Source organism: Urocitellus parryii, chromosome 6 (genome assembly GCF_045843805.1).
Source record: "Urocitellus parryii isolate mUroPar1 chromosome 6, mUroPar1.hap1, whole genome shotgun sequence".
Taxonomy (NCBI): domain Eukaryota; kingdom Metazoa; phylum Chordata; class Mammalia; order Rodentia; family Sciuridae; genus Urocitellus; species Urocitellus parryii.
Window position 1 is genome coordinate 64,039,315 of NC_135536.1, and position 23,419 is coordinate 64,062,733.

The 23,419-nt window shown below is 40.4% G+C and overlaps 1 protein-coding gene across 1 annotated transcript in view; it reads right to left on the bottom strand.

The window, feature by feature from the left end:
• Nucleotides 1–23,419, bottom strand: part of Rad51b (RAD51 paralog B) — a 564,662-nt gene that overhangs the window by 41,590 nt on the left and 499,653 nt on the right. Inside the window, exon 9 of the mRNA XM_026385194.2 lies at nt 4,906–5,009. Within this exon, the coding sequence (XP_026240979.2) occupies nt 4,906–5,009 (104 nt within the window). The remainder of the gene's footprint in view (nt 1–4,905; nt 5,010–23,419) is intronic.

Here is a 23,419-nt window from a genome sequence, read left to right on the forward strand (position 1 = left end):
AGCACTGCATAAAGAACTAAACAAATAAAGGTATGCTGTCCATCTACAACTATAAAATAAAAAACATAAGAGGAGCTGGGAATATAGCTCAGTGGTAGAGTGCCCCAGAGTTCAATCCTCAATACCACCCCTCCAACACATAAAAAAAGAAGACTGGGTTTACATATAGATACAAGGAGTTTCTTTCTTTTTCTCTGTCAAATAAGCATATCAAATATATAAGTGTTAAGCATTATCCTTACTTCTGAGGGTACATGAATAAAAATTCAGTCATAGACCTGAAGGGGCTCATAATTCAGGGTTTAAATGTTTAAGAATAAAGACAAGTACCAGGTGCAACTTGAGGAAGAGGGGCTGATTAACATTGGGTGTCAGGAAAGTATCCATAGTGATGGTGTTTGAGTCTTTGAAAATACCAAATGGACACCAAGAGGATCAAAGCACCAGAAAATAAAAACTGAATATTTCCAAGATGCAAAATAACCTGAGAGTTTAACAAAAGCCCATGGATACAAGTAAGGATAAGGAGATGGAGGAAGAATGTTGGTCCTATCAGTAATTTACTGGTGTATCTACTTCTTTCAACAGCTCAGATTTTCCCCAAGCGTTCTTTAGCTTCAGGGTGCCTTCTAAATAGAAGATGAAAATATTATTATAAAACCCACTTAAATAAACCTCCTATATGAAAAAGTCAACTCTTTCCAATTTGTTGAAATAGGAGAGTTATAATATTTATTTCATCAAGAGGGTGTGAGGCTTAGTCAGGATTAATTTATTTCATTATTCCTTCTAGGGTACTTCAAAATTTATATAATCCCTTATATGGTTTGTAGGAACAGACTTTATGAAATTTTGATGAGAAATATTATGAATATTTCATCAGGGTTTTGCATCATTCTTTCAAGTATAAGCTTTTCCCAGTCCCTCCCTCATCACAAGGTACCTAGCTCAATGAGAGCTTCCCAAATGCAAGCCTTGGCTAATCCACTTTCCATGCTGCTGCCTCTTTCAACACTCCAGAACCTTCTTTAATAGTAGGGCCCTATACCTCCTCTATGCTTAATTCTTGATACTCTTAGAGCATATACTGTTCACATGCTTATGTTTCCCCAAGTAGATTGTGAACAGCCAGAGGTTATCAATTACCTTTCTTTGTCCTTTGATTCTCTAGCATCTTATACAAGAACTAGCAGACAAGAAAGGATTAAATAAAGTTTTATCAAGTGAATGAGTGCTCGAACCCTTTGCTCTGATTACAAGGTAAAATCCAGCCTGTGCCACCTGAGGATGTGTTACTTTCCTAATTTTCTTTTGGCTATTCATCTGCCCAGCATGTCCCCTTTCTGATGAACTACGGGCATCTATTATTTAAGGCAGGGGTTCTCAACCTTGGCTGCACATTGCAATCACTTAGGCTAGCCTTATAAATAAAATGAACATTGATGCATGGGCTCCTACCCCATCCCTGGCAGAAATTTAAATTTCATTGGTCAGGGTGGGGCCCAGGTATTAGTATTTTATAAATGCTTCTGTGATGAGTCTGAAATGCAGTGGGGTTTGAGATTCCCTTGGTTTAAGGTGATACTCAGGTCCCACCTTCTAGAAAGACTCAAGGTGTCTTTGATAGTTTCACCTTCCTTAGGATTCAAAGTATGTACTTTTTTTAACCATTCATTAGATAAAAAAATAAAATGCTGCCTTGTGACTCTATTTCAGTATTCCTTAAGTTCTTTAACTCCTGTACTGTATTTGGTTGTTCATGAGTCTGTATATATGTATCATCTTCGTCCCTACGCTGGAAGCAACTTGAGGGCCAGAACTGTGTCTTCTCCTTCCTGGCATCCCCATGCCATGCACATCATAGATCCAGATATATTTTTGATGATTTAAAACAATTGCAACAACAACAACAAAACTAGTAGAGGCCACTTTAATGCTACTCTAAGGACATGTCTTTGATAAGAATAAAAATGTTGCAAAAAGGGTGAGGCAGGATTGAAGCAGAGTAGGAAAATGGTAAATGAAAGTCCAATGGGAAAAAAGGCTAAATTAATCCAAAAGAAAATGCTTCCCAGTTTCTCAAGGGGGTTTTTCCAAATACTGAAGCAGATAAACAAGAGAATTAACTTGGCTTGTGACCTGATAAGGAGACTTCTTTCTTAGTTATATAATTTTACACAGTTTCCAGGGTATAAAGAAAAAAATCAGCCAGGGAGGACTCCTTCCCTTGGACTATTCAATTCAGCTCTTGGGTTAATCAGATTGAAGATTGTTCAGCTTGACCTGACCTCCTTCCAGGCCCTGTGATCCCAGACTAAGCCTCACATTGAAGAGCCCTGGTGTAGAGCTCAATGTCATAGAAACGGGATGAAACATAATCCTTATTCCATAACCTTGATCTCTTGGTGTAGCAACTTCTGCTTGTGGACTAAAAAAACTCCAAGAAACAGAAAAGTATATTTGATATCTTCTCCAAGTTGCTGGTGTCCCACAGGTATGACTGTTCTACAATGACCAGGCACACTTTTCAAGGAAGTAGAATCATAAGAAAATATTATTTGGTGTTATTACCTGAAAGCCTGGCTTTAAAGTATTATTTGTGCACATATCACTGAAAAGGCTTATCTTCACATGGCTTCAGTACTTGGTCATGAAGTAAGACCACAGGAAAGCCTCACGGAATCACTAAGCCTGCCCTCTGCTGAGGCAAGATAAGGTCATCAGGCAGAGACATGTTTTTTACATCAAATTTTATTCTAGTTATTGGGTCACAAATTGAACAACTCATTCCCCAAAGCATGCTTATTTCTATAGTGTAGTTAAATGTATGTTCTTTTGCTTGGTTTGTCATTTTTACACTGGTGATATTTAACATTAATTGTTAATTATTGTTTGAAAATATGATTCAAAGGCATTTAAGTCTGCCCCTGATTGATTAGTAATGATAGTAAAAGTTGTCCTTCATAGATTAAGATAACATCACTGACCCGTCTAATAGGATATGAGTTGATGACTGTCACTGATCCAGCCACACTTTGCCCCTAGTTCTTCTTGTGACCAGTGGCCTGCATTTGATCTTATCAACCAAGAGCAAAGAGCCACCAAAATCCTCCAGTTACCAAAGAAATGCAAAATAATAGCATTTGTCCTCCCAGCCACTTCCTGTTGACACTGACAAAATGTAAAGGACTGGATTTTTTAGTTATACAAGGAAACAAATGTGGCTCTAACTTCTTTATCTACTTGAAAATTCTAACTGGAATTAGTAAAACTAGGATCTAGGAGCCTCAAATTCATGATACTGTATATAAGAGACCAAATCATAAATTCAGGGTGTATTACAGAAAGAATGCCCAACAAAATCTAAAACAGATTTGGAGGAAAAAATAAACAAACAAACCCACAGGCATAAACTATAGGCTTTTAAGAAGTGGGTAAAAGATTCATGAAAATGAATGAATCAACACTGATTCACAAGGAATTTTGCTTCCTCTAATGCAATTTAGATAGAAATACTTGACAGTCCTTAGTGATATCTCTGATAGCTGCAAACAAAGTTTACGTATCATGATTTACTACCTAGGGTACAAACCAAAGGTCATTAGGTTCTCCAGGAATATTTTTGGGTATGTTCCACCAGGAAGAGAAGTGATGGAGCCCAGGATACCAGAATCACTGGGGGAAAGGTATCATTGAGGTAATGAGCATGCCAGGGCCTGAGAACATAAGAATGCTTCCTGAACAGAAAGAAGTCCATCTATCTTCTCAGAACAAGGCTGACCTAGTCACCAAGCTGGAATGTTATTTACACAATCCCAAGAAGACCTAGAATCCTCTGTTCTGTAACCAGGGCATTCATAAAGTTATGTCTGGAACAGGCAAAGACTCATGTCTGTTTTTCATAATTCCTGTCTCCTTGAAAAAGAGCCAATTTACCTAATGCAGGTAAAGGCAACAACACCCTACCTCCCATGTCCAGAAAGGACCACCAGTGTGATAGTTCATACTCTTTAATTAATAACCTGAATTTGCCATATACTTAGGAAGTTGGGCAAATCTGGCTTCTGAATTCTGCCCTATTCAAAACAACCTTTTTCTTTCTGCATACAGAAGAGATTGTGATTAAATCTGGTGACATAGCAGGATAAAGTCAAGGTAAAACATTAGAAAAAGAATTTCCTGATTATGAAAAACATCAGGCTATGGTATTCCTTTCTCTGGAGTACGAGAGACGATAGAAAAAGTGGTAGACAGTATAGCTTTCTGGATGGAAGTGGGGGATTCTCACTTGGGGCCAGGATAGAAACTGTAAATAGGGAGCTCTGAGGAAGTCATTATCCTTTTCAAGGTCTCTCTGGCACCATTCAGTACTTTACACTACAGGCTTATGTAGTAATGTAAAAGTACCAGGATCTGGGGAAAAATTCATTCACTTAGCAGGATCTATTTGGGCTAAAGTTCTCTCTCTCTCTCTCTCTCTCTCTCTCTCTCTCTCTCTATATATATATATATATATATATATATATATATATACACACACACACACACACACACACACACACACATACACACACACACACATCTCACATATATGATAATCTCACTAAAAGCACAGTCAATATTTAATTTACAGACAAATTATCTAGAGGTGTGGTTCTTGGTTATTGCAAATATCTGGGGACATTCTAACTTCCTGTGATTTATTCTTACATTGTTTTCCAGTATGTGACTATTGCCCTCACTTCACTATAACTACCAATGAGTAAGCAAGGTTTCTCAATGCACTCTTGCCAGTGTTGACCCAGGATGGACAAAGTAGCCATCACTTTCAGAAGATGCTCTGATTTCTCAGTACATCTTGTTTTCTAACCTTGACAATGAAGAGAACACTGACAAAGAACTCACCTGTCTTCTCTCTGAATCAAGAGACCGGAGAATCAGCCTGGTGTTCACACTGTGACTCCAAGTGTTTCCTAGGGCGGCAATTACACAGCTGGATTCAGAAAGGCCTGAAATGAGATGGCAAAACCATGCTTATGAATCCCCTTTCTTCAAATAGTATTTTACATAAAAAATGTCCAATTAGTACTTGTTGCTTAGACAGTACTCAGAGGCTTGGTTCATCACCACAGAAGTCAATAAATTAGAACAGGAGGACAGGGTTAAGAAGCTTCAGACTGAAAATAAAAAACAGCATGTGTTTCCTTCAGCCTCTGTGAAAGTGACCACCACTGGGCCAAACAATAGCAGTTATATGCCAATGAGGTTGCACTGCAAAGAAGCTTGGAGCCATTGCTAATAATCAATCAAGCTCCCCAACATTCATGGCAGAAAAGCATTAAGAGCCAGTATGAAATAGTTTAATTTAATAAAGTTAGAGTTTTTTTAGCTTGATAAAAATCTTGACTTAATTTTTCTTATCAAATAGAAAAAAAATGGCAGCATATACACATAGAATTCCTTTGCCCTCCTACCCACTGTACACATATACACACCCAGAAGGGGAATCTGGAAGATCTTGACATTTCACTTCTAGTCTATTTTAGACAGCCCTATTCCAAGAGAAACATGTTTTTAACTTCTAAGACTTTCCTTTTAGGGAGAGGATCTGAAGTAAACTTCATCTGAGTTCCACGACTACTCCAACTTGCACTAAATGACTCTCTTCCATCTCTAGTTTCACTGATTACTCTTGACATGACAAGAAGAAAACCATTTCCACTCCTTTCCCATCTTCTTCCACAAGGGAAATTCTCCAAGTCCCACCACGAGAAGCCACCTCCACTATCATGTCTGGTGCATCCTGAGGTCTCCTCTGAACTCTCTTGCCCTCTTGGCCCTTGGGCCGTGGCAGGAATCCTGGCCTGGGGCCATGGATGTTACACATTCTCCTGCCTCATATCTTCCAGATAGCATTTCTTTTCAGCAAGGAGACTAAGGCAGAGAGACTGAAGTCCACTGAAATATCTAAAATAAAATTAGGCCTTAGTGTCTCATTTTTATCCCCTGCTTGCATCATCTGATATGTACCCTCAGTATGGAATAGGAATTGGTCCTTTTTCCAAGCAAGATATCCTTCAGGGTAGTCTGTCAATTGCACATGGCCTTAATTGTCTGGGTCCAAATGCTACAGTGGATAAATACCACTCAGTGGCTATTAGCTGGAGGCAACTTTGTTGGAAATGTCTAATTGAGAGTGCTAGGGGCATCTAGAAAGTAGAGACTGTTGAAGCCATTAAACATCCTGGGCAGTCCCATGACAAAGAATTATCCAGCCCCAAATACAACAATACTAGGTTGAGAACCCCTGGGTTAGATAATACCAGTCACATATATCTTTCCTAGTTCAAGCAGGTCCAGGTATAATTAAGATGGAAATCAATAACATTTCTCAACAAATGGAGATTTTACCTTGAAGGAGAATTTACTATAGGAAAGAATAAGGGGTAGCTTTGAATCACCATGGACACTATTCAAAACATGCACAAATTAATGTGAACACAAATAATGTTCACATTTGATCTGCCCCATTTCCCTATTTAAAATCCTCAGTAATGCTCTATGCCTGAGGATAAAATGTCTACTCCTGAACAATGCATTCTGGGCACTTCATCATTTGCCTCCCTCTCTAAGGTCTATCACTGAATGGTTCGCCGTGACCTCCTGACTTCTTTGTCCCATCCTCCTTGACCTCTTGTCAGCAGCTGATAGAGCATCCACTCTACCAGCCTTCTCTGCTTCTCCTTTTACATGTTGATTACTTCTTTTCCTGCCCTGTCTTTTTCTCCCTCTCTTCTTAGCTGTGGTGGACCTCAGGAAGCTCGGGAGACCAGATTTTTTCCCCTAATACCAAATGCCTTCAGTGGCTAAGAAGGTAAAGGTAATATATGTACATTAGTAAGGAGCCCAGGTGTTGATCAATTAATATGTAAAGGTCTGTATTACCATGAAGAGAGGTACTCCCTTCTATTCTTTTTGAAATATACAGTCTACCTTTCATTTTCTACTTCTTGATAAAGACAATTTTTTTCTGCTATAGGAAAATCAACACTTCACGGGCAATAGCAACTATATTTGCATTTTAAAAAGTAGCTTTATATGTGTGAGATAATTCACACATCATAAAATTCACCCATGTGAAATGTACAGTTCATTGGCTTTTACTGTACTCAAAGTATCATTCGACAATCACCACAATCAACTTCAGAACATTTCATCAGCTCCAAAAGAAATCCCACACACTTTAACCACTGTCCTGGGCACCCCATCCTTTGTCCCCAGCTCCAGGCAACCATTAATCTACTTTTTATCTCTATAGACATCAAGGGACTTTTAATCTTGGAATATCAGGGAGGTGAATGGGAATGGGGACTGTGGTGAGAATGCATCCAGGATCTCCAGGGGCAGCCTCTGTTGTCATGTAGCAATGCAGTTCATAATTAACCACACCTTTTGATGTTTTTAAAAGAGAAGCCAGAAAACAATATTTTATGTAAAATTTCCTGATTTTTAAAATGTTAGCTTAATCTTAAAATTTTTGAGTTTTTAAGAACACACAAAAATACTTGTGAGCCAGATAGTCTTGTTCTCATCAAGCTAGCAATGTCTGCTCCATACAGCATAATCTCACTGTTGACAAGTCCTGTGTAGGTGATTTCTAAGAATCTGTTTCGACCTCTGACTTGTCCCAGCACCTGTTCTCCATTTTCAACCACAAGAACTGCAAGTTGGACATATGAATTTTAGACTATCATTTCAATATCTTCAAAGCAAGCTCATATCTTCCAATATAAATGTACTCTTCCTTTTCTGTTCTTTTCTTCAGTCTTCCAATTACCTGTTTGAAACTTCAGTTTAAGTTTTATGTTTCTTTTTCTCCTATGCTTTTTACTTCAATAATGCTCACATTTGATCTGTCCCATTCCCCTATTTAAAATCCTCAGTAATGCTCTATGCCTGAGGATAAAATGTCTACTCCCGTAAAATGTATTCTGGGCACTTCATCATTTGCCTCCCTCTCTCTGGCCTCATCTCTCTAAGGTCTATCACTGAATGGTTCACTGTGACCTCCTGTGAAGTCCTATTGATTTATCTGATTTATTTCACTTACATCCACCTCCTACCTTCCATCCCTCCTACTCCAATCTTGGACCCACATTAGTTTCTACCTAAGAATGACCAGGTCAGATTTCTACCTGGTGTTCTTGCTGCTGTTAGCTTCTCCATACTGAAGACCATCCTCTATTTTCCTCCCTGATGACCATGGATAATTCCCCCAATTGAAGATGTTTTCAAGCATGCATAAGCACATTACTGTGCTACTTAAAACCAATATGCTCAAAAACTTTCAATGGCTCCCAAATGACTTCAAAGAATTTTAAGTTCCTAAGATGGACATTCAAGGGCCTTCACCCTGTGCTCAACCTGCCTTTTGTACTTCTTTTCACTCCACTTCACATAGCCTTTGCTCCAATTTAATCACCCCTATTCCCCTCTTTGTCTGGAATGCTCCTACATCCACATGTCCAAGACCTACCCTGCCTGCAATGCCACAGTCCACGTGCTGAATGTGAACTTACTGTTAGAGAAATAATGTCTTCCTCCTCTAAACTTCCATAATACTTTACTTCACTCTTTGAATTGGGCACATTCTATCATGATATAATATTTGTGTGCTTTTCTTATCACCCTTAGTATATATTTTAAAAGGGTTAGATGTATTTCTAATTTATACCAGCATGCCTGACTGAATGCAAAACGTGAGACCCAGAGGATGCTTAAAGAGTGATTAAATCACTAATAGGTCATTTCACTAAACTTTGAGCCATCTTATATACTTGTTATAGCAGTGCATTAAATTATCAATCCTATCTTGCTTAAGTTATCAGATTTACCTTTTACAAGCAAACTCGAGAAGCAAGTTGCTTACAATGTCTGCTAAGGGATAGGATAATGAGAGGCTAAGCTTTAAAGTTTGCCAAGAAAAAGCTACATGTGAATAATTAGGAATTGCTAATTGGTTAGGCACTCTTTTTTTAGATAAACTGGAGGAGATTCCCGGGTCTAAAGGAAGACACAGGATGTTTTCAGTGGTCAGAGCTGCATTTGGGCGAGTAGCAAGTATTTAAAGAACTCCATGACACTAAACCAATTAAAGCAGCATAAAAAGTACAATATACTTGCCTCCTCAACAGGTTAACTCAGGTCCCAACTACGGGCCATGAGTGCAAATGACCATAGAAGCATTTCCAATGAAAACTGAGTAAGATTGAGATGTATCTCCAGGAGTCCTTACAAATATCATGCCACTGTAAGAGTAACAGCAGCAAGGCCTTGAAAGTTAATGATGCCAAAGACAATGTTTTTAAAAGTACTATACACTAGGCACTGTGAAAGCCTTTTTATCAGGGGCTTACATACTGTTTGAGTTTCATATCTTACATCTTTTTTGATCTTCATAGCAACCCTGTGAGATAGATAATGTCATTCCTATTGACAGGCTGAGGCTTTAAGAGTTAAGTCACTCCTTCAAGGTCACATGGCTGGTTAAATCTTAACCACTACTCCTAATTGCCTTATCCAGGCTCATTATGTCTCTTAAGTCAAATATCCTGTTATTGTGCTAAGTCAATGGGGGCCTTAGGGAGGGCTTGGAGAGCTCAAAGGCCCATCTCTTTGGATGACACTGGCAGAGGTATGTTGTGAGCATCTTATCACTCATCTAAACTCTGAATGTCACTAGGGCTTCACACTCAGCTTCCTCTGTTCTGATGTACTTTGATAACCTAGGGCAAGAGGTTTCCAGAAAGATAGCACATGTCCTGGCTCTGCAAGTTATTTAACCTTGCTCAATTGGCCCTGTGGCTGGATTCACGCAAATCAGGTGGCCTGGAACTGACCCTCCCTCGTCAGAGGCTTAAAATCTGATCAGCACTGGGAAGATACTTCACTTACAAGGGCCTTTAATGTAGGAAAACAATTGGAAGTGATTATGGAGGTGGGGTCACTTGAGATAGGGAGATGGAGAAGCTGTCAGTTATTATAAATGTGTACCCTTATTTTCAACCAGAAAGCTTAGTGGTCTCTTATGTCTGTTGACTTTCTAGCATTCCTATGAGAAGGCTGGTATAAATGACTGTTAATGTTATTTATGAGAAATTTAAGATAAGAGGAATCTGCTTACTGGCTTTTCAGAAAAGGTGATTTCCTGCCCAGTTGACCTAATTGGTCAGGAAACAGATAAGATGAGCATAGAGAAGATTCACTTAAGAGGAAATTCTAAAAACTGGGGTATTTTCTCTCTCCTTTTTGATGATTGTGATATTTAGACCTACCAAGGCAGTATGACTTAATTGTCTGGAATTTGGTTGATTTTAATACAAATTTTAAAAAATAAAGTAAATGAACTAGGCATTGAAAACATCGTATTGGGGGAATTATTCATGGTCACAGAATTGAACCTGCAGAAGCATTTGGGTAAGCTGCATAGAGCAAACCTAATTTATTTACTCTGAAGTCAAGGCTGTCTAAAAAAGATTGTGGGAACATTCATCCCCACTCTCTCAGAGACTCCTTTAGGTAAGTAAAAGCATGTTCTCTTTCTATGATGCTTATCCATCTGTAAAATGTGAATAATAATTGTTGCCTCCAGGCAACCAAAGGTTCTTGGTGACCCTGAGATGGAGATATTTGATATGGTTAAATGACAGGAGCAATGATGACCAAACATGGAAGATGAAAGTCAAGAAGAAAAGAAGTTTAATCACCCTATTCTCTATTTTTTATCCTGCTAATCATTAGGAAAGATAGTAAAGCTTAGTAGTAAAGCAGTTAAAACATGGATTCGCTTTCTAGAATCTTTCATGACTACTATCTTTTGGATTCCATTTCCTACTCTTTTGGAGTAGGAGTTGGTTATGAAGACAAATTTCTCACAAGGCAAGGAGCTGTCTCTTTGCTCTCTACATACAGAGTATAGCCCTGGTGCAATGAGACTGGAGGAGGATAATTAGGTTGTTATGTAGCTTTAACTTTCAAAAAGGGAATGGGCCTCTGGTACCAACCCGTGTCAGTATTCAGAAGGGGCCTGTTGGAGAGCCTGTAATGAGAAAACTCCTTTTCTGAAAACATTTCAATTTATGACTCCTCTCCTAAGCATTTCTGGGAGGTCAGACTGAATCTCTAGTGCATAACAGAAAAGTGTTTGCCCTGTAGCAGAAGGGTCAACTTTAAAAGGATAGACTTTTCCAAGTTTTTTAAAAAAAAAAAAAAAAACAGTGAAGAAAAACAAAGTAGTGACTCCCAGAATAGGAACAGAGGGGAAGGAAAAGTTCACGGCCTTAGAGGAATGAATATTCTGGATATTTGGTCCCTCCTTTCCCTTTAGATGAAAGGCAACTTATTGAAACTAGAAGAGAAATTTTTTATAAAAAGGGGGGTAGGGGATGATCACACTTAAAAATGTTTTCAGGACTAAATAAATCCAGGGAAGGGGTGGTATGTTACCACTGGAACTGACATTCTCTTTCTTATCTCTGTCCTCACATTCTGAAGCATGTTCTATGTAATGCATGAGAGCTGCTGGCTAGCAGGCAGGGCCCTGAAGTTCTATTTTTGACTCAGCTGTGGACTTTTAATGAGGCCAGGTGGGAGAAGGAGAGTGGGATATGAAGAACATCAGAGCAGGCCTCAGTAAAGACCAGTTATGTTACCTCTCTCAGCCTCAGTTTCCTCATCCATGACAAGAAAGAGTTGTTCAAAATGACCTCGAAAGTTCCTGCCTGGATTACAAATTTTGTCTATGGTACTCTAATGACAAAAAATTAGTTCCTCATTCAGAACCTCCCTTTCCCCGGGAAGTCTGAGAATGCAGTACTCCACATGTTGTCTTTGAATTGCTATGCCCTACCCAGCCAGTACCCATTTATGGATATATACGGTGCCCCTTTTTCTGACAGCAGATTTCTCTCCAGACTAGGGATTTTCTTTGTCTATTCTACCTACTAAAACCTTATGAAGGATAAATATGAACTGGCTAGTGGCCAAGTCCCACCGACACAACTTCACAATAACAAAGCTTAAGGATGGGAGTCTGAGTGCTAGAGTCCGGATCAGGAGGGGATTATCATCCATTAAATTCAGTTTCTCCTGTTTAAAACCTGGCCCAGGGCAGTTGCTGAGCTTCAGCCTCAGTTTTTCATTGGGGCATTCATTTGAACTGGGGAAGTGACAAAGAATCTTGGTTACTCCTAATAGAAAGATGACCTAGGGGAAACATTTAGATCTGTTTTTCCCAAAATTTCCAAGTAGTCTAAGCTACCCCTGTGGGTCTTGTTCTATTCAATGCAAAAAGACAGAATTTCAGCAACTACAATGGAAGAGGACAAATGGATTATAAAAGAAGGAAGGAGACTGCCTAGGCTAGGCTATTTCTAGAATAAGAATTCAAGGTGACCTACAAGCTCAGTGAGGCCACAGGGCAAAGGTATCAAATAAAAGAGATTGGGATAGGCTCAGACATATATTCTCCAGCAAAATTAATTTCCTTGGGGGTTTGTAGTTCACTAACTGAACCTGTGAACCAGCTGTACTTAATGTGCACTCTACTTCCTTGGGTCTCTAAAACTGACAATGGTCTGTAGGTCAAGTTCCAACGGAAGTGATATTTTTGACCTAGCTCTATAAATAGAGCACTGGAAAAAACCCATCAGCTGCAATGGCCCAGGGACCACACGCTATCTATCAAATAAGTAACCACAGTATCTGTGCTACCATTTTAGTTGAGAAAGAAATATCTTTTGTTATTTATAATCCTTTGAGCTTTGAGATTCTCAAAATACTTTAAAGCTATTAAGTCTTCTTTCAGATTTACAAATAAGGGATCTGAGGCATAAAACCATGTAACAACTGCCTCATCAAAAACCATATGCCCATGAGGGAGGCATTTAGCTGGCTAATAAAGAAGGTTGCTTCACTTTGGTAAAGCAAAAAAATTCATTTCCAATGTCTTGGCTGGAAGTCTCAATAAAACTCATTGCTAGGGAAAGAAAGAAAGTGAAACAAAAACAGAAAGGCAGGGCAGTCAGCACCTCTGGAATGCAAGACTTAGGTATGGATTAATCCTCTTCAGCAGAAGGTACAGCAGGAGCAGGGGTAAACTAATCTCTAGGATAAAGGCTGGTACACGCCAGCACAAGTTACTCAAATGATGACACTGGCTTTTGCGTGGGGAGAAAGTATTTTGTTTCCATAGTCTCGAGTGTCATCTAATTAGGACACTTTTGAAAATGAAATGGAGACATTTTAATGATTATATTGGGATAGCAGGTAAATTGGGACTGTTCTGGGCAAACCAAGATATATGGTAACATTCCAGGGACACCATGTACAAAACAGCCCAGAATCTGGGTGAGGATGTTCACTCTATTAGAAAAAACTCAGTGTGGAAACCATCCCATATGCCAACCAAACAGTTCTGAAGGGGATACTACATAGGGCTGATCTGTTGTGTTTGTAGTGAAAATCATCAAGGTCCTCAAAGATAGCTGGGGAACACTAGCAAACTAGAGAAGAACAGAACTAGTGTCCAAATAGAAAGACACCATCTCCTCTCACCTGCTCAGCTCCCGATATCCTCCAGGAGGTCATGTCCCTGAACCTCTTCTCCAATAGTTCAATTATCCGCTTGCTATCATCTATTTAAGGGGGGAAATCCTGAATGATAATCTGGACCCTAGGCTCCCAACCCTTTGAAATAAAGTTTTTAATTAAAAGTGAATTCCTTATTCAAGAAAACACATGCCACCCTTAGGTAAATACTAGCAAAATAATGCAAAGAAAACAGAAACTGAACAATTTTTTAAAATATGAGGAATTTTCTTTTTGAATTCTTGTTTCATTGAAGATAAAGTCACAGCCAAATATGGGGTTCATGCCTGTAGACACAGCTACTTGGGAGGCTTAGGCAAAAGTATTACAAGTTTGAGGTTAGCAACATCAACTAAGTGAGACCCTATCTCCAAATAAAACAAAATAAAAAGGGCTGGGGATGTAGCTCACTAATAGAGTGCCTGTCTGGTATTATGTAAGGCCCTGGGTTTGATCCCCATCACTGGGGGTGGGGTGTGTGTGCAGGGAGAGGCTGTGTGGGATAAGACAGAAGGATGAGAAAGATGCTACTTGAAAAAAATTTTTTCCATAATGTGTTCTATCTGCTGGCTCTGAATTCTTCAAATTGCACATATCAGCTGTCTTGGTATGACCTTGGCTTTTCTGCTCCCATAGTGGAATCTCAGGCAGTAGGAGGACACCAGAGCTGAATTCTAATAAGTCTTGCATATTATACATGGTTATCATCTCATTTTTGACCATCTGATATTTATTTCAGGTGACATTGGCTGACATAGAAGGAACACAGATGTTTGTTCTCATCTTATATTGGTTATAGCTCTAATGGCTGGGGACCGGGGGCTGGGGGAATCACACCCAGATGTGTGCCTTTAGCCAGCTACCTTTGGAGAGAGAGGGGAAGGGTAAAAAAAATGGCATATCCTTTATCAGTTACTCTTCTTGATAACTATATCACTTAACTGAAATGATATCACATAACTGACTTAAAACTATAATGAAGTAATATTTGAAAGCTTTATATATCCAGGGACCTGGATTAGACAATGAGAAAGTCAGGTGACAATGCACTTGACTGAAAAGCCAGAGGACACATGTGATTTGCCTTTGGGATTTCAGTTCAGAAGGAAAATTCAGGACTGAGAGCTGGTTCTTTGCTGGTGCCTTAGCTGATATGACTTGGTCCTGGATGAAGACTGCTCTGCTTCAGGCTCACACTAGATCACTGGCTCTATGTAAGCAGTAAGGACACAAGAGAATATTGTTATTTATCAGGACATATATTTTAAAAAAGAAAAATGTTTTCATGAATATTTCCATGAAAACATCAGTTGTCACAAGCCATTCATGGGATGTGTGTGGACTATTGTGCGCAGTAGCCTCGTGAGGGGATAAGTCTGGCACTGGTAACTTACCTGGGGCACCCCCCACAGGGATTGACCGCCTGATACAGGTGAACTTCCCCCTCAAGCTCTGCTAAAGATCCCCCACAGCACCTGAGATGGGTGACCTGCCAAGATGTCAGTCAACCTGCTGACTGCAAGACATCAAGAATTAAGACTTTGCCCTTGAAACCTTATCCCTGCCTTTGATATACCCCCTTAAGTAAACCACCAGAGCCATCTTTTCTTTGTCTAGTTCCAGACAAACTAGATAGATCTAGTTCCATATGGACTAGATCTATCAGGGGCTTCGCCTATTGTAAATATATTTCTGAGTATTTGTGTTTTGTTATTTACTAATTATTTGAGATTTTTAAGTTTTAGGGTGGCTTAGATTCCCCTGGGCAGGAAGAAGAACCCCCAAATGAGATGTTGGCTATCAATCCCTGATAATCAGTGGCTTAAAAAATTAATGCAAAACAACATTTCAACTTAATGCAATATCTAATCTTGGACCAAAAAAAAATGTCATAAGAGGGGTGAAGTGGCGACTTGGAAGGCTAAAGTAGGAGGATTACAAGTTCAAGGCTAGCTGGCTTTAGTAACTTAGTGAGACAATGTCTCAAAATTAAAAAATAAAAAGGGCTAGGAGTGTAGCACAGTGATAAAGTGCCCCTGGGTTGGGTCTCCCATACAAAACAAAAACAAAAACAAACAAACAAAAAAAACACCCAAAGAAACAAACAAACAAAAGCCATAAGGACATTATTGGGACACTTGGCAAAGTTTGAACAATGCTGGTATATTAGATAATAGTAGTGTATCAATGCTAATTTCCCTGGTGAGGTAATTACATTGTGGTTATGTAAAATAAATTGTTTTTCTTGGGAGATAAATGCTGAAATATTTGGAGATGAAGGATCATGATATCTATAGCACTCTCAAAATGGGCATGCAGATATTATAAAAATAAATTGATAACAAAATGCAAGAGAGATAAAACAAATATGACAAAGTATTAACAACCTACGTAAAGGGTATATGGGGAGTTCACTGTACTTTTCTTTGAACTTTTCTGTATGTTTGAACTCTTTTCTCTGGATCTTACCCCTCAAAAAATTATTGTGAAAATATAGATTAGCTTACCCTAAGAGACGATCACTGATATAAAATCAGTACATTGGATTGGATTTCTGGAGAAATTATTAGAGCATTGTTTCAGATGTGCATTCTGTGCATCAGAATCACGTTGTTCACTTTACAACAATGCTGAATTCTGGGCCCCAGCTCAAACTTAATGAATCAGCATCTCCCAAGGTGCTGCTCAGGAGTCTGCATTTTTGAAAAGCTCTCAGAGATGATGTTCATCATGTGTGAGGCATATGCTGTTTCGCTTGCAATTGTAGCCTCCTGGGTCCCCATGGAGAGTGCACATACCCTTGAGGATACATTTGCATTAGAAATCTGCCACCTTGTATCTTGTGAAATGGCTCTGTCCTTTTTATTTTGAAGGCATCATTCTGGAGAATGTCCTTTGGCGCAGTTTTTAAGACTCCTGTTTGCTGATACAGAGGGGAGAGGTAAATGTTCTTTAGAATGGCCGTAATTAATCTGACTGGAGCTGTTGTCAGAGATGTCACCCAAAACATTAATTCAGAAAGTCTTGGTGAGGAGGGGTAACCGACAGTCTGTGGCTTAAAACAGGCCAGGGCTAGTGCCTGGTCACTCAGAGACCCTCATTAAAGTCCCTTCTCCGTCATGCTCCCTGACCTGCAGTTCTTCAAGACATCATCTTTCAGAGTTCCAGCTCCTCTGTCTCCTCTGTGAGACAGGAACAGAGTGCCTTTCAGGGAGTCAGGAGAATCAAGGGGACAGGAGACAGCCGCCCTGAGGTGCTTTGAAAACTCAGAGGACATTAGTGCAGCTGATGAAGTCAACTAGAGTGTTTCTTTCCTTTGATCTCAAGATGTGGGCACAACCATTACCTCCACTTCATACAGAAGTGACTTGATCACTGAAACCTACTTCACTGAAGGCAGAGCTGGGGCCTGAGCCCAGGCCTTCCAGGACTTTCCATGGTCCCTGTGCTTCCTTTCTGACATAAGAGAGCACTGTCTTTGTGGAGAATGCTTTTAATTATCACCTTGCCCAGAGCGTGATGATTTATTGTTATGCCTTTCTCCCACCCAGCTCCACTGCCCCTTGCCCCCTGGGGAAGCAGAGGATCCTGATAGGAATCAGGACATGTTCTGAGCAGGAGGGAATGGAATGCTGGAGTCACACTTGCTTACTGACCCCGAAGGCTCTCAGAAGGGGGTGAGGGAAAGAAGTTTGGTGCAGGGGATCCCAGTTTCTCAAACTCCTGAGTTTTAGATGAGAACCCAAAGGAATTTCATTTTCCCACATTGGTGAATTCGCCTTGTCTGCTTGAATTCCCTCAGTGCTGCTTATATTTCCTCCACATCTGAACTGGGCCTCCTGAGTCAAGGCTAGGAGAAGCTGGGACACTTCTCCTTTTGGGAGGTATGTGCCCCCACATGTACGCATAATGTGAGAGGCAGGGATGTCCCTATGGCCACCCAGCCAACACAAGGCTCACAACAAATGGGGGTCATTGGAGGGGGAAAAATTCCATTTTTGATAGACAATCACACTGGCCTCTAGAACAGAAGTTGCAAGATTCCAGCAACATGCAGACTGTTAGTGTGTGTGTTGTGGGCGGGTGGAGGGGGTCTTGGGCAACAGAGATGACCATCCTCTAAATTCCTAAATTGGGTGTCCCAATCCTGAGGGGCCCAGTCAAGTGTTTTCAAGCTGCCTCATAGAGGGAAAGGAAAACAATGAGAAATATGCTGATACCAGTGGGATTATTTTAACTGGGGGAACTGGTTTTAATGAGCAGCAGGCAGTCAGGACACATCTGCAAAATATGAATTCTTAAGCAAAGCAATTTCCTTCTTCCTTGACAGCTACTATTTATCCAGAAACAGGAAAGAAATATCCAGAAATGGGTTTGCTGAAAATGGCCAGTATCAGCAGAGTAATCAAGACCTCCGATCTCCTGTTATGAATCCCACACCTCAGATGTCAGTTGATGTAACAAGTAATGGTCAAGACTTATGCGGTAACACTTTGAGATAATTAGTGTGTTTCAGGTGCTAGGCTAAATGGCTCACTTTTAGGAGGTACCATTATCAGACCAATTTTGCTTGGGAAATGGCAGAACCAGGATTAGAACACCACAGTCTGGTTCATTATTTTTCCTTTCAATGATTCTTTCAGTCATTTAGAAAGTATTACAAGAGTGATCATTTGTCATCCCCTGTGGGAGGGAACCTCAACTCATCATTTCTTAGACACTCCACTTGTCTTCTTTTCCTTATTAAATTTTAGTATGCAATTTATTTTTCAGAGTCATCTGTGCCATTCTAGAAAATCATATTTTAATAATGTTCTCTTCCTAATGTTAGGAAACTCTTAGTCATATGACAGGCTTCTAGCAATTGATACAGAAGAAAAATAAATCTCCAGGTTTTCTCCAACTGAAAATATGTAAAATAACCCCAGTTGGCAAAGCCATGACTGGCTTTCTTTCTGTGATTTTAATTTACACATCTAGCTCACCTTTTGCCAGAAATGTATGATTACATATCTTTATGTCTTAGGATATTTCTATATTTTATGACATTTTAATTTTTATTTTTATCACCACAATTCTGATATTTATATGATTTCTTTTATAAGTGTTTACAGTGAAAAAAATAAAACAGAGGAAGTTAAACATAAGAGAGTTAAGAAGAGCCCTAACAAAAGCCAGTTAGCCCATGTTTTCATGTTCTGTGCTTCTGGGGTGGGAAGAAGGACAAATCATAGCTACTATCTATGAACACCTATTGTGTGTCAGAAACTGTTCTAAGTATTTAACATAATGATAAACTCTTAATCATCACAATAACAAAACAAAGAAGATACTATTATTGCACTCATTTTATAGATAACAAAACTTTACCTCCATTGTACAATTAGCAAGTGGAAGAGCCAGGATTCAAAACCTTGCAGTCCAGGACCCATATGCCAGCCTTACCCAGGATTCTGACAAGCAGCAGTGGCTGGGATCCTTGTTCTGGACACTTCCCATGCCAGCAACTGAGTTAGACTACTAACCAAGGATTCTTTAAAAATCCTTAAACCAAGAAGGCCCATAAAGTTTTTATGACATTATCATAAGCCCACATGTTTATGAAACAAAGTAATGGTACAAACAGAAGAATCATGTGTTTATTATTTTTTGAAATGAAAGATTCTATCATTGGTTCTTAGAAAAGTGGTGTGCCCACAGCCATGCACTTAAGCCACTGGTCAGTACTAGGATAAACACTCCATTCACATCCACCCCTTGAGTCTGTATTACTGGTTCACTTGGAGGGTCCCATGGACTCCCTTGCCTGGATCCGGGTACCTCTGCAGTTGTCTATGGCTGTGTTTAAGATGAAAGGCTCCATGGCAGCCCAAGTTCTAAATTAAAAACAGCACAACAATGATGATGTAGCAGCAACAATAAAATAATAATAAAGTAGGTGGTGGAAGTAACTCAAGGGTGTAAAACTTTCCTTAAACTGATCATCAAGAGAAGGCAAGGGAGGTTTCCTATTTAAACAGGCAAGTGCCTAACAGCAGGAACCTAAACTCATTATTATTCTGTATTTTCTTTTTTCATAACTGGAAAATTTTTCTATTCTTCCCCCTTCTATCCCTCTCAAAAGAATCACAAACTTTAAAAGTAGCAAGCCCTACTTTAAAAAAATTTCTAAATAAAAACTCATAAAACCATAGTGATTGCAAAACTGTTTTGTCTGGGGGAAGGGCAGGGTTGTTTTTTTTTTTTCTTAGAAGAGCTAATTTCATAGGATTGGAAAAGGAGAGAGATGAGAGGAGAAAGGGTGGGAGCACAGAAGAAGAGAGGCGGGAGAGGAGGGGATAAAGAGGAAGAATCGCTGGCTTCAAAAAGCAACATTGTCCAGAGAGGTGAAAGGGAACAGATGGCCGTGGAGAATGTGGCCCTCAAAGCCCCGAAGAAAAGGGCGATGCTGACAGATCTTGCTGTTTCCCATTGAAGCTTGGGTGTTCTGGGGTGGGGAGCGCAGGGGACAGACCTCTGTTCCCAGCGGCTCACTGGGACACTGGTACTGAGGCTCTCTGAGAAGAAAGAGCAGGCATGGGGGTGTGGGAGCAGCAGCTGTGGCCACAGAGGGAAACCACAACAGTGGGCAGCAACAGGGACAGCCTTCTCCTTCTCCTCTGGCTTGACCCAGGAAGGTTAGCCCAGTGCTGGACTTTGTCCTGGCAGAGGTGAAGGAAAGGACAGGAGCTGGAGAACCCACTGGGGGAGGCTGTCTGGGGTAAACAGATACCCGGGGAGAGGGAAATGAAGAGAGGATTCCAAGTGTCTTTAGAAGATTGAAGACATTCAAACTACAATAAACAAGAAATCTGGGTCTTTGAAAAAGGTCAGAGAATCCTGCCAAGTTAATCTGATATTATTTCACAGCATCTCAGGGCACAGAAGCAATTTGCTGAGGAAAACTCAAACATGAGTTGCTGGCAGACTCAGGAAGGGACCCAGGAGTTGGTCTCAGGGGTTTGTCAGCCCCTGAAGAGGTGCAGGCTTCAACAGGGGTTGCCTGACAGCAGGACCAAGGAGCAGAGGTGGGCACAGGAATGGGATGCCTGTAGGCTCCTTACATGTAACTACACCACACTGGAGGATTGTCACTGGAGACTCACACATCATTTCAGAGCAGAAAGAGTACTTGAACCCCTGGCCTGGCTAGTGAACTTGTCCTTGAGCCTCTGCAGATGGAGGCCTGGAGAACGGGTGAAGAGGGGAACTGGTTTGCGGAAGCAGTTATTACAGAGAGGCTCATAAACTTCAGGGACAAAGATGTAATCAGTACAATTTCCTTAATATAACTTTGATCAGGAAAATTATCATTTCAAATGACGTCTTGACCTCTCTCTATACCCTGAGGAGGCTCCTGCCTCTTAAGAGGGAACCACATTGTTCCTGTCTCATGGTCCAGTCAGCCCAGAGAGCTATAGTAGCTCAAAACATTTCTCTAGTTCTGATTTTCCACTCCTCCTGCTTGGCCCTGAAAAGGACAGCAACCTGTACTGAGGGCTGAGGGTCTGGAGACAGTGGAGTATGGGTTTGGGGGAACAGATCCCTCATCTGATCATTTGGAAATATCCCTATACGTCAGGCCCCATGAACATCTCTCATCTAACCTTCTGTGGGAGGAAGGGGATTTAAAAGAAAGCTCTAAATATACTGAGTGACCTGCAAGTTCACCTTTATCTGGGGCTAGGCCTCCCTTTTCACCTGAATAAGGGTGTCACATGGCCATCAAGTCCCACATTTTGCACTGTACATACATCTGAGTTACTGAGAAAATTCCCATGGAGCGGCATAATAAAGAAGATCAACCATGATAAAGACCTTGGCTTTTATTTCCCTGCTTCATCCAAATTGCTCCCCAGGCGCTTTAGACTTAGAAACTCCACTAATCAACCTTATAAACAGCAGCCCAGCCTCTGCATAGAAATTACTTTGTATAGCTCCTAAGTGAAATACCCCGGGGGATAGAAGATGCCCAAGGCTTTAACAATCACAACATAACACAGCCTCAGTATGAGAATAGAAGACAAGCACACTTTGACATCCCAATTGAAACTCCAGACTGAATCCGACATAGAAGAATGTAATTACCTTTCCTAGTTTGATGGTACACTAAAGAAATTGGAGAAGTGGAATACCTATTAGGTCCCCCACTAATCCTCCTCCTACATTCAAAGCAGGGCTAGTTCCTGGAATTCATTTCTGAGTATTCTTACTCTCCACTATTGTTAAACAGCTCAATTGATAAGTGCTTCCAGCTAATAATGCGTTCTGCTGAGCTAACCCCCTCCTCTTTCCCAGCAGCTCAAAGCACTTTACAAATATCACCTCATTATTCTTTATGGCACTCAAGTGAGCCTGATAGGTGGAAAGGTTCATTATCTTCTCCTTGCCAATAGGGAAATAGACAAAGGGAGAAGTGACTCGCTGAAGCCAACAAAGCAGAGGCAGAACTGGAACTAAAACTCAGCCATTCTCCTGACTCCAAATGTGCACATGTCCTATGTCAGCTTGTAAAGCGGATCTGCTGACAGGGCAGGATTTCCTTGCTGTGGGCTGTGTTGTAATCAACAGGTCCACAGCATCAGGACAGTGGGCTAGAGGGGAAAGGGCATGAGTAGAGATGGAGAGGCCCCATGAAAATGGCCTTAACTAGTTCAGAAAGGTTCTTCATCTCTGAGTTTCACTTCCCTCCTCAGAGAAGGAGGTATTTAGGTTAGAGGGTCCTTCAGCTCTGTGACAAGGGGTGAAGTGAGAGTTTGAAAAAAAAGGTTTTATTTTTCACCATCCCCTTGTGATCATCCCTTTTGTAAGCTTGAAATAGCAACCCTGTCTTTTGATAGAGTGCTTCATGTCATCCACTGTCCACCCAAATAATAGTGGGGATCAAATCAGTCAGTTTGATATGGAAAGTGGGAGAGGTGGTGCTGGGGTACCAAGGCCAAGTACTAAAGAAAGACAAGACAGGCAGAGAGCAGGGAGACAGAAGATTGCAAGGGCCATAAAGGGAAACATTGGCAAGCAATACCTTGAGCCACGCCTCAGCCCCAACCAGGGGCACTCCCTACATTCCATGGAACCCAGGACAAGTTCTCCAAAGTATAAGAAGGTCCCAGTGACACAGGGTTTGCTTTGGTTTTTCTAAATAGAGGATTCATTTGCTAACCCCCAAACTCATGTGAACAATGTCCTGATGTACCATGCAGTGGTGGTTTTCCATTTAAACAGAATTTCATTTTAATGAAACATTAATATGCCTTCTTCAAGTTAATTAAAACTGGATTACACAGCAGATTTTGTAGGTTTTAATTTGTGTGGTTTGAGTCCCATAGGCCAGAGCTTTAAAAACAAAACAAAACAAAACAAAAAAAAAACTGCAATATCTTATCACTCTGATATTCTACACTTTCTTTTCCTAAATGATGCTTTGGTACTCTTCTTGTGCCACAAAGAGAGTTAGAGAGTAGGGACATTTAGTAAAATCAATATTTGTTTGTAGAAGCAGCCCCCACAACCAGCCTAATAACCTTGGAATGAGTTTTGGGTGATGGGCCGATTACAGTGACTGGATATAAAAGACTGACTGTGCAGCCGCCAGAAGAAACACATTTTTGTAATAATTGAGTTGTTTCTATTGGCCCAGCCTTCTTTGCATTCACCATGGGAACTAAGTCAAGTTTGTTTGCTTTTTGTTCAGAGATTACAGAGCATTCTTATTCCTTCTTCATACAGAGTA